Source organism: Callospermophilus lateralis, chromosome 14, assembly GCF_048772815.1.
Source record: "Callospermophilus lateralis isolate mCalLat2 chromosome 14, mCalLat2.hap1, whole genome shotgun sequence".
Classification (NCBI taxonomy): domain Eukaryota; kingdom Metazoa; phylum Chordata; class Mammalia; order Rodentia; family Sciuridae; genus Callospermophilus; species Callospermophilus lateralis.
Window position 1 is genome coordinate 80,486,519 of NC_135318.1, and position 11,710 is coordinate 80,498,228.

Below are 11,710 nucleotides of genomic sequence, written 5' to 3' on the forward strand. Positions count from 1 at the left end.
AAACGAAAATACAACCCGCCTGACCTTGCTCTTCCCTGGCACTGCCCATTTAAGGCCAAAAGCCCCATGCAGTAGAGACCTGGCTGTCCCTTGCTGATGTAGTCTAGCCCACCGCATCTCTGCCGATCCCGTCCAGTCTGTCCTGTGACACTCAGGGACCATGGAGCCTCTTGGGCACCATCTCAGTGTCTCTTAGCAGATTCCAGAATTAATTCGACAAGCTGGTTGTGTCAGATTACACACCAGTAACCCCAGGGACACCAGGCAAAGGCAGGAGGATCCCAAGTTCAAGGCCAGCTTGGATTTAGCAAGACCTTGCCTCTAAATAAAAAATAAAAAGGGCCGGGTATGAAATGAAATTAAACCCCTATCTCTCACACTGCACAAAAATCAACTCAAAGTGGATCAAAGACAGGCACTAGAACAAAGACCCTGCACCTAATATAAGAAAAAGTAGGCCCAAATCTTCATCATGTCAGCTTAGGATCTGACTTCCTTAATAAGACTCCTAAACCGCAAGAAGTAAAATCAAGAATCAATAAATGGGATGGATTAAAATTAAAAAGCTTCTTCTCAGCAAACGAAACAATAATGTGGGGAGAGAGCCTACAGATTGGGAGAAAATCTTTACCACATGCCCCTCCGAAAAAGCATTAATCTATAGGATATATAAAGAACTCAAAAAACTTAATACCAAAAAAAACAAATAACCCAGTCAATAAATGGGTCAAGGAACTGAACAGACACTTCACAGAAGAAATACAATCGACCAACAAATATACAAAAAAGTGTTCAATGTGCCTAGCAATTACAGAAATGCAAATCAAAACTACACTAAAATTTCATATTACTCCAGTCAGAACAGCAGCTATTAAGAATACAAACAGGGGCTGGGGATGTGGCTCAAGCGGTAGCACTCTAGCCTGGCATGCGTTCGGCCCGGGTTCGATCCTCAGCACCACATACAAAGGAAGATGTTGTGTCTGCCGAATACTAAAAAATACATATTAAAAAAAAAAGAATACAAACAACAATCAGTATGGGAGAGGATGTGGGCAAAAGGCACACTCATACACTGATGGTAGGACTGCAAAATGGTGCAGCCACTATGGAAAGCAGTATGGAGATTCCTTGGAAAACTTGGAATGGAACCACCATTTGACCCAGCTGTCCCACTCCTTGGTTTATATCCAAAGGACTTAAAAACAGCATTCTAGAGAAATACAGCCATGCCAATGTTTATAGCAGCTCAATTCACAATAGCTAAACTGTGGAACCAACCTAGATGCCCATCAGCAGATAGATGAATGGATAAAGAAAATGTGGCATATACACACAATGGAATATTACTCAACAATAAAATAAAATCATGGCATTTGCAGGTAAATGGATGGAGTTGGAGAATATAATGTTAAGTGAAGTTAGCCAATCCCAAAAAACCAAATGCCGAATGTTTTCTCTTATATAAGGAGGTCAATTCTTAGTGGGGTTGGGAGGGGGAGCATGGGAAGATTAGACGAACTCTAGCTAGGGCAGAGGGGTGGTAAGGGAAGGGAGGGGGCAAGGGATGTAAAATCCACGATGAAATGAGGTGGACATCATTACCCTAAGTACATGTATGAAGACACAAATGGTGTAAATATACTTTGTATACAACCAGAGATATGAAAAATTGTGCTCTATATGTGTAATATGAATGGTAATGCATTCTACAGCCATATATAACAAATTAGAATAAGAAAATTAAAAAAAAACCCTACACTAATATTCCATCTCACTCCAGTCAGAATGGCAATCAAGAATACAATCAACAATAAATGTTGGTGAGGATGTAGGTAAAAAAAGTACACTCATATATTGCTAGTGGGACTGCAAATTGGTATAACTACTATGGAAAGCAGTAGGGTGATTCCTTAGAAATCTTGGAATGGAACCACCATTTGACCCAGCTGTCCCACTCCTCAGTTTATACCCCAAATCAGCATACTACATTAATTCAGCCAAGCCAATGTTTATAGCAGCTCAATTCACAATAGCTAAACTATGGAACCAACCTAGGTGTCTTTCAATAGATGAATGGATAAAGAAAATGTGGTATATATATAAAATGGAATATTACTCAGACTTAAAGAAGAATGAAATTATGACATTTGCCAGTAAATGGGTGGAGATGGAGAATATCATGCTAAATGAAATAAGTCAATCCCAAAAAACCAAAGACCAAATGTTTTCTTTAATGTTAATTCACAATAAGGAGGGGGGGCACTAGAGAAGAATAGCGTTACCTTAGATTAGGTGGAAGGAAGTGATGGGAGGGGAGGGGAGGGGATGTGGGGATAGGAAGGATAGTAGAAAGAAAAGACATTATTGCTTTATGTATATATGTGACAGCATGACCATTGTGATTCTGCAACATGTACATTCAGAAAAATTCTCATTTTATATATATTAAACATTATATAGATATATATAAATTCTCATTTCACATATCGCATCTATGTATGACATATCAAAGTGCATAAATGCATTCTACTATCATGTATAACAATTAAAACAATTTTTTTTAAAAAGCCAGGTATATAGCTCAGTGGTAGAGTGCCTCTGGGTTCAATCCCAAGTACAAAATAATTCATCCAGCAAATGTTTATTGAGAGGGTACTAAGTGCAGGGTGACCTAGGCCCTTCACAAAGGTGCTATGTCCCCAAGAGAATGTGAGGGGATTCCTTTTGCTGTCCCAGCAGTGCTGTGAGGTGGCTCACAGCTTCCCTGAGGAGGTCACCCTCTTGGGGCCACCATCCTGCCTCCACCTAGGACACCTCAAGTGGCCTAGTACACAGGGCAGACACTGCCATGCTTGCCCTGGATGTGCTGCAGGGAGGGATGATGGCAGCCTCTTCCTCCCTCTAGCCAACCTTTGTCAGTGCCTCTTATCTGGGTCCTGCAGGGACCATATGTTGGAGATGGGGAAGAGACCCGAAGGCATCTTGAGTGGTGGGGTTCTAGGGGCACACTGTGGGCCAGGGGGGCGGGTATGGATATGCTCCACTGTAGACTTAGGGCTTGGTAGGGAACAGCAGGCAGGTGAGCTCCCGGCCACCGCTGTGTCTGTCCACCAGAGGCAGCGGATGCTTTGCATAGTGCTGGACCATGGCCGCCACAGAGGGGAAGAGCTGCGGAGGGAGGCAGGGCGTCCATGAGTCCCTGAGCTCTGTGCTGCCAGTAGCTTCTCGAGGCAGCTGTGGCCGCCCAGGGGCCGTGTTGACACCTCTCCAGGTATTTTTCCTTCCCGTGTGGCCCCTGAAGCTCCACTGTCATTTTGCAGCCCAGTCCCGACAAGCCTCTGTGACTTCCCTGTGACTGCACCCGTGGGCTCCCAGTGGCCAGACTAAGAGAAACTGGCGGCCTGCCTCCGCCTGGTCCTTGGTATGGGGAGCCCAGCGGTGGGTAGCTGCCTCTGGTCTGCACCCCTGCAAATACTGGGTGCAAAGTTTCGTCCTGGGCGCAAGTTGGCATGGGTCAGCTCCTGGGACTCTGCCCTCTGCACACAGGACTCAGGACAGGCACAAAGCCCCACCCTGTGCAGACTGAGTCCGGGCAAGAGGGGCAGGCCTCATCCCAAAGTGCCAGGCATCTCTGAGAAAGGTCGGACTTGGGCTTCTGTCATTTTTACCCACTCCAGGAAAACGTGAACTGTGGGTTTCCCTGGCACGTGCTCTTGGCTAGGCCTCAGCGGGCACTGTGCTCTGTCCCCTGGCCCAGACACCCTGCCTCCTCCAGCTCACCTCCTCATGGCTCTTGCCCTCCCGGCCCAGAGCGTAGTGGCCCCCGCCCTCCAGCTGCCGGATGGGAATGTTGAACACCCGGCCTCGGAGGAGCACCGCCAGCGTGAGGGGCTGAGAGCGGTGAGGCCCTGAGCTGGGGCGCACTGTGTAGGCCCCATCCTGTGGAGAGAATTCAACCATGGGCCTTGTCTTCAACTGCCCACCACAGCCCTAACTCAGGAGGGCCAGAACCACCCAGTCTCCTGCTCCCGTCTGCTCAGCCAGCCACAGCCTGTGAGCAGAAGGGATTTTGGAGAAGGCCAGGGACCTGCAGCTGCCCACCTTTTGGAAGCGAAGCAGGGCCCTCTCAACAGCAAGCCGGTCACAGTTCCCTGCATACCATGGCTGGCCCAGCAGGCTGCCATCCTGCATGCACACACACAGCCACTCAGAGACGTGTGGGCACTGGATGGCGTGGGGGGTGCAGAGGATGCTGGGGCTGACATGTCTCAGCCCCAGACTGAGCCCCATATGCAAAGCCAAGCGCCAGTGCCTGCTGCACAGCTGGGCACCACACGCATGCTCAATACTGTCCCACCCACAGGGCGCTGCACACAAGTGCTCAGTGAGTGATCTTGGTGGAGCAGCTGCCGTGCCCAGGAGGGCTCCGGGAGAGGTCTGCTCCCTGCTGGCCTCCACCCCAGTCAGCTGCCAGCGCCTCTCACCTGGGCAGCGGAGGTGCTCCTGGGGGGCCCTCTGGAGGGAAGAGACAATCTCCTTCCTGCTGGAAAAAGCCACTATAGAGCTGGGGCTGGGAGGGGGTTGGGCAAAGGCAGCTTCTGGGCACAACTTCAGGTGTGAGGGCAGGAGCAGGAGTGGGAGGAGTCCTGAGGCCCACCGCAGGGCACCCCGTGCTCCCCTGTGGGTAGGTCTGTGCCCTGTTAGGACCTACCAGCCAGCCCTTGTGTAACTCCCAAGTGAGGAGGGATCTTGGCTTCCCCACTTGGCGCAGATCCTGGAAAATGCCCAAGAGTCCGCTCAGACCTGATCTCAAAAAAGTGGGGCCTTCACGGCTGGGGGAGTCTTAGAAGTGGGAATGAGTCTCCATGGGTGGGAGGGAGTCTGGGCCTACAGAGCCTGGGGCCTTGGGGTCTGCTGGTTTGTGCCCCAACATGATGTACTCACCTTTGGAGGTGGCATCTGCTGCTCCCTGGGACAGCAGAGGTCTGGTTAGCCTGCCCCCTCCTGAAGTCTTCCTGCTCCTCCCTCCCAACACTCACACCCCCCTTGACCACTAGCCTCCTACCTTCCGAGATTCCTGGGGGGTTATGGTAGGCCTGCAGGGAGCAGGTTGGGGACAGAACTCAGGTCTTTATCATGTCATGAGTAGCACCCCAGTAAACCCAGCTCCCAACTGCTCCTGTCACCCCTGCCAGCAACCCCAGGACACTGCATCAGGGCTGGGGGAGCCTGAATTGGTGCCCCCTTGCTCTCTCTCAGGCATGTGCCTGTGTATTGGTGGGGCACTCACCTGGGCACCACAGGTGTCACTGGCAGAGGGGCTGGGGGCAGCAGAATTTGAGAGCTCAGAGTCCGAGTCAAGGCTGGAACTGAAACAGAGAGGGCAGGCTGGGTTGGATGGGCAGCAGCCAGGGAAATCCAGGCCGTGGGTCAGGGAGGAGCTGCAACAGCTGCAGGGAGGAGCTGCAACAGCTGCAGGGCCTGAGGCTTCTCTACAGTGGGGCTTTCTGGAAGTCCTTCCAACCTGAGGGTAAGGCTTGCCTGGCTACAGGGCTGAGAGATCCACCCAGACCTTGCTCTAGCGGGGTGGGGTCACCTCCCAGTAGAAACAGGGTGGGTCAGCCTGGGCCAAGAAGCAAAGAGATTTGTGGTGTCTGAGGGTAACTGTGTGTTGGGGGAGTGGGGAGAAGATGGGGCAGGAGAGTGAGCCTGCTGGGGACAGCTGGATGCAGCAGGACTAGATGGTCTTGGGGGAACGGAGCAGCACCTGGGTCAGGCTCACACTCCAGGTAGATGTCCTCCTCAGGTTTCTTCACAGGGCTTGGCACCTAGGGTAGGGAGGGGTGTAGGTGGCCAGCCCTGGGGGTTCACTTTAGGAGGAGGGGGCCTCTGACCTAAGCAGTGGGGCGGGGCAGGGAAGGAGGCAGTAATGGGGGAGGCTCGGGCACCTCACTCTCCTCACCAAGTGGCCCTTTCTAGAAATCAGTTTGAGTGGTCAAAAGTGCTGCTCTGCCTGGGAGGGGCATCCTGTAAGCCCCTCCCCTTCAGAGACAGCACAGGAAATGCAGGTGCTGGGAGGCCCTCAGGACAGCAATCCCATACCTGACAGGGGCCTGAGGCACTGGGCCTTTCCCCTAGTTTCAGGGATCTTTCCTGGCCCTCCCAGGCCCACCCACCCAAGTGGATTTCCAGCCAGAACCCTAGAATGGAGGTGGGGATGGGGCAGCTCACCACTCTGGCGGGTGCACCCCACTCTGCATGGAAAAAGAGAGAACCAGAGGGGAGAGGGTGAGAACCCTGGGAGGTCTCTGCAGAGGGTCTTCAGAGCCAGCTTCAAAGCCCCAGGGAAAGCCACGCTCTATCCAACCCTGTGGGTGTCCAGCTTGCCCTCCCCACCCATTTGCTAGGCATGGCTCCAGATGACTTTGGGCTGGTCCAAAAAACAAAGCCACCCTCAAGGTCAGGAGGGTTTAGCAACCAGTGAGCACAGTAGAAGGGAATGTGCTGGCCTTGAGCAGGAGAAGGTCACCCTGCAAGGCCTCTTCTTTACCGAGGTCCCTCCCTGTCCTGACCTCCCAGGGTTCTGGGTCAACAGACCTCAAGGCAATGGACCTTAGGGGCTAGTCTGTGGAGAGCGGTAGCAATGGTTACAGGCAGAACCAGAATGCCCTTTATAGGGACTGGCTCAGTAGAAGGCCCTCAAGACTGACCACTTCATTGTGGGGTGTCCCTCACCTGACTCAGAGATCACTCCAGGTGCAGACAGGGCTGGAGTCTAGGCCATTTGCTCACTGCCTACCTAGACTCCCTACCTCTGGGAATTGGCAAGTAGAAAGGAGGGGCAGCTGAAAAGGTGATGAGCCAGCTCAACTCTACTCCGTTGGGGGTGAGGACTCCCCTCCCAGGATGCAGCCAGGAAAGAGAGGACTCCCCTTACCTCGCCTCCCAAAGTCAGGTGCCTGCTTCGAGGCCACCTGCAGGTTCGCTGCTGCCTTCAGCTGTGGGTACAATGGGGCTCGTGAGGGAGGAGGGAGGAGGAATTGAGGCATGGGCAGGCAGGGATGGGCTGCCTGGATGGCCAGTGTAACATCCCTGCAGCCTTAAAAACCGCCACCAGACACAAGAAGAAAGGTACTAAGGGACCACACTTGGCTCTGCCTCTCCTCTGTGGCCACTCCCTCCCTGGTTTTTATTCCATTTTTACATACAGAATGAAAGTGGTAGCTTTCAAATCCATAACCCAGATGGAATTCGGAGTGGGGGCTGGCAGTGACCAGCAGCTGAGAGAGGGCTGATTCACTCCCTGAGCAGGGTCCTCAGGCCCAGGGTCCAGGAGGGCCACGGAGCTGGCTCCTGTCCCAGCTTGGGCAAGCTGTGGGAGCAGGAGCGGATGTCCTGCTGAAGCGATGCGCACAGGAAGGGACTAGGGGCGGGACAACGGCGACCCACGTTATGGGCTCTGTCTTCCGAGCTTGGCCCCTGCATTTCAGAGGCCTCTAGTGCAAACGTGGGCGAGCCTGCCGACGAGGTGCTGCGCATACTCACCGGGACACGCGGGCCGGGGGAGGCGCGCGCGGGGAAAGAGGCGCCTGCGGGGAGGCCGCTCGCAGGGGCAGGCCGAGGCCGGGGCGGTGGCTTGGAAGAGCCCCCAGGGCCGGGGCGATCTGTAAAAGACCCCCGCTCGTGGGCGGCCTTCCTCCGCAGGGCCCGGGCTTCCTCCACCAGCCCCCGGCCTCGGTTCTCCCCCGCCCCCGCCCGCTCCCTTCCCTCATTGGCTGCGCGCATCCCCGTCGCCATGGCAACCAGAAGGCCAGCTTCCCTGGCCCGCAGCTGAAGCCTGTAGTGGGAGGCCAGCGCAGGGTGCACTGCGGCCTGGAGGGGACCCGGCCCCCAGGGCGCGACCGGGGTCCCAGCCTCCTGCGGCCGCCTCGGTCATGCGCTCGCTCTCTCCCTCCCGACTCCCCGCTCCGCTCCATTCCTCCAGCCTCTGCGCCTTGCCCGGAGGCCCCGCAGCCAGGGCGGCTCCCCTCCGTGCCTGCGCAGGCCAGGAGAAGAGGCAAGGACTCAGGGTCTTCCCTTGTGGGCGCCTCCCGCCTCCACTTGCCGGCCCTCACCCAGGTACAGGGAGTCCTCCTCCGCTCCAGGACGGGTCGCAGGGGCCAGATTGAGAGGCAGAGCTTCACAGGGGGGCAGCTCATACTTGTCCTCCTCATCGTCCTCTTCTCGGGCCGTTAGGAAGGGATGCTGGCCAGGGAAGGATGGAGTAGGTCCAGGACCCCAGTAGCTTCTGCCTGCTGCCCCCTGCCCCACCCCAGCCTCAGTAGCTGGACTTACCCTGTGTCTCCAGGTCTCTGGGGCAGACAGAGGAGAGGAACCCAGCACATCTTCTCTCCAAGCTGAGACATCTAACAGATAGACAGGGCTCACCTCCTCCCAGTCCACCCTCCTCTAGTAATCCCCTCTCCATCCTTTTAACTAAAGGAACACAACACCATGGCAGGGCAGAGCCATGAGGTCGTTTTGAAGGCCATGGGTGGCATTTTGGAAACAAGGCTCCCAGCCACAGTCCCACATGGGCTAGTCCTCTGCCCTTGTGCTGCAGATGTTGGCCAAGACAGGTGGGAGAGCTGGGTCCCAGTGACGCGGTGTAGGGGGCCCTAGGGGACACCCTACTTGTGGGATCCCATCACTTACCCACACATCTGGGGGGTGGAAGGGGTGGCCCCAACCTGCAAGCAGACTGCAGTCAACTCTGCCCAGGGGGCTTTTGAGCTCCTGTCGGCTAGACCTGGCACTCTAGGACATTCTCGCACGTAACAGTGTGAGTGCCCTAGAGTTGTAGGACACCATGGCCCTGGCACTAGGGCAGCAAGAGCAGGAGGCTGGGGACAGAGCCAGTGCCCTCAGGGTAAAAAGCTAGATGAGTTGGCCCCCGGGTGACAGAGGGTAGGAGTACAGGCAGGATCCTTGGAGTGGGGTGACAGAGGGTGGGAGTACAGATAGGGTCCTTGGAGTGGGGTAGACCCAGCACTGCCCCTGGGGCAGGTGCTTTGCAGAGGGTAGGGCAAAGTGGAAGCAAGGGAATGGAGAGCCCTCCCTGGTACTCACTGGGGCCTGCTGCTGCCGCTCCTATGCTCCTCCTGGAAAGAGCCAGAGGGAAGAGGCCAGGTAGTCAGCCTAGCAAGTGCCTCTCGTGCCCTGGCCCCTAGCACGAACAGGCTTATGTGCTGAGGCTACCCTGGGACCACCAACTCTCACCATGGCAGTGTAGAGGACCTCTACCTCCCTGGAACCCAGGATCTGCGACTGGTGGCCTGGGAATAGGGGCCTATTGTTCCCATTATTTGCATCTCCTAAGCACTGGGAAGATGGGCCAGCTGTGGCCTACAACTCTAGTGGACTTCACCCAGGACACTCCCAGGGCCCACTCCCAGTCCCAGCTCTCCTCCCCCACAGTTGTGGTCTGCCCCTAGGAACAGACCAAGCAGGACCAGGGCAGGCAGCCTTCCTTGGGCTCTGATCCATGTCCATGCCTCCTCTTCCTCTTCTTCTCATCCCCCCGTTTTGCTTGGTTTTAAGCCAGTGCTGGGAATCTAACCCAGGGCCTCAGAGGTGCCAGGGAGAGCCAATTCACACAGCATCATCCCCAGCCTCACAGAGAACGATGCTTTAACTGGTAGTTCCAATTAAGAACGAGATGGCCCTTGCACATACTTCCCTGAGCCCTGGCTCCTGCTGCCCTTGGCTGGCGAGCGGTGATCAATGAGCCGAGAGATGAAGGCTAGCGAGGAGCTCAGAAATAGGCCCTGGGATTCAGTGTGACATCATCACTTTTGATGGATGGGTTTATTCATTCAGTGGGTATTTATTGAACCTCTAGGCACTATTCCAGGAGGTGAAGATGCTGTAGAAAGATGAACAGCATTACGTCTGTATTTCCTTGTTGGATTCTCAAAATAATCTCATGACACAGGCACTAGTTTTATTCATACTTTTCAAAGAAGAGATTGGGTGTATTAATCAGCTCAAACTTCCACAACAGAATGCCACAGACTGAGAGGCTTAGAATCTCTGCAGGTCACTGGGGTTGGTTCCTGGTGTGACCTCTCTCCCTGTGTCCTCACAGACCTCTTATCTGTACACAGAACTATCTCCCAAAGACAGCCATGCTAAGAGTTAGGGCTTCAGCATGTTAGTGTGGGAACACAACTCAGTCTCTAACGCAGAGGCTCGGAGAAGCTGAAGGGCTTCCCCGAGGCCTGCAATCAGCGAGTGCTGAGAGGGGCTTCTTCCTGAGGTTTGCCTGGGTGCTGACCACCGCAGATCCTCCTCTAACATGGGGTCTGAACCCCGATCTCCTGTGATGCCATTAGATTCTTTGGCACTTGTGGACTTCCTTGAGGACCAAGTAAATTTTGGAACACTGACTTCTGAGAAGTGTTGAGATAAAGGGAGGGCAGGTCAGGTGTCTGACCATTTGAGCCACAAAATACACTATAATTGTGGATATGGGACCTTCTCAGGTCTGTAGCTTTCTTGCATTTTCTGCTTTGGTGATGACTGACCATTGGCACAAAGAAGAAATCGAGCCTAGGCACCTGTGATTTTGGAGGGCATGAAGTGGGGGCACTGAAGAGAGAGCCTGGGGCTGGAGCTGGCCATGGCCTTAAGAGGAGACCAGGTGAGTCATGGAACCAACATTTCAGAAGCCATGAAGAGCTGGGTGCTGTGGCACATGCCTGTGATCCCAGGGACTGGGGAGGCTGAGGCAAAGGATCGCAAGTTTGGGGCCAGCCTGGGTAATTTAGCAAGGCTCACGGTAACTTAGGAAGACCTTGTCTCAAAATAGAAAATTAAAAGGGCTGGGAATGTGGCTCAGTGGTAACCCGGTTCAATCTGCAATACAAAAAAAGAAAAATAAAAGCCATGCAGAGTCACTGGGGTGGTTTAACAGGGAGCCCTAGTGGTGCAGGAAAAATGACAACAAAAAAGAACAAGACTCAAGCCAGGAGCCGGGCACGGTGGCACATGCCTGTAATACCAGCAGCCAGGGAGGCTAAGGCAGGAGGATTGTGAGCTCAAAGCCAGCCTCAGCAATGTATGGTGAGGTGCTGAGCAACTCAGTGAGACCCTCTCTCTAAATAAAATGCAAAATAGGGATGGGGATGGAGCTCAGTAGTCGAGTGCCCTTGGGTTCAATCCCCAGTAACAACCACCAAAAAAAACAAGAGTCAAGCTAGGCACACAGGTCCACTCCTGTCCTTCCCTCTTAGCTAGCTGACTGTAAGGCAGGGGCAACTTCCCTCACCCACAGAGACCTCCTATGGGATTAGAGACCACAAACCAGAGCTCAAAGAAGGTTCTGGACACACCCCACCATTAAACCCCAGTAGAGTGCTTCCCAGAGTCCCCACCCTCATCCCAGCGGTCTCTTCCCTCTGCCTGGGGTTTGCATAGGCAAATGCCATGGTCCGGGTGGAGGCTGCAGCCCAAGCCATCTGGACAGGCCACCACCAGCACGGACCTGGGAGCAGGCTTGGCAACTCCCAGCCCTGCAGAACCTTGCTGTTTACTGTCACGCAGGTGGATCTGGACACCTCCTCCTCATCTCTGGCATAGGTGCTTTGCTACGCCACAGACATTCCCTCTGGAGGAGTCCTTAGAAACATTCGTAGAAACTCACACTGTGAAGGTTTACTGTCACATG

The 11,710-nt window shown here is 54.2% G+C and overlaps 1 protein-coding gene across 1 annotated transcript; it reads right to left on the reverse strand.

Moving 5' to 3' along the window:
• Nucleotides 1-2,961: 2,961 nt before the first annotated feature.
• On the reverse strand, nt 2,962-9,824 carry Sh2d6 (SH2 domain containing 6; the record flags this gene model as incomplete). Its single annotated transcript, XM_076833341.2, has 15 exons — nt 2,962-3,171; nt 3,784-3,942; nt 4,105-4,188; nt 4,488-4,546; nt 4,948-4,972; nt 5,069-5,099; nt 5,294-5,372; nt 5,771-5,831; nt 6,235-6,257; nt 6,941-7,001; nt 7,612-7,667; nt 8,118-8,247; nt 8,338-8,408; nt 9,112-9,143; nt 9,718-9,824. Coding segments are annotated over 15 exons (1,095 nt in total), but the record flags the coding sequence as incomplete, so codon positions are not given.
• Nucleotides 9,825-11,710: the final 1,886 nt, after the last annotated feature.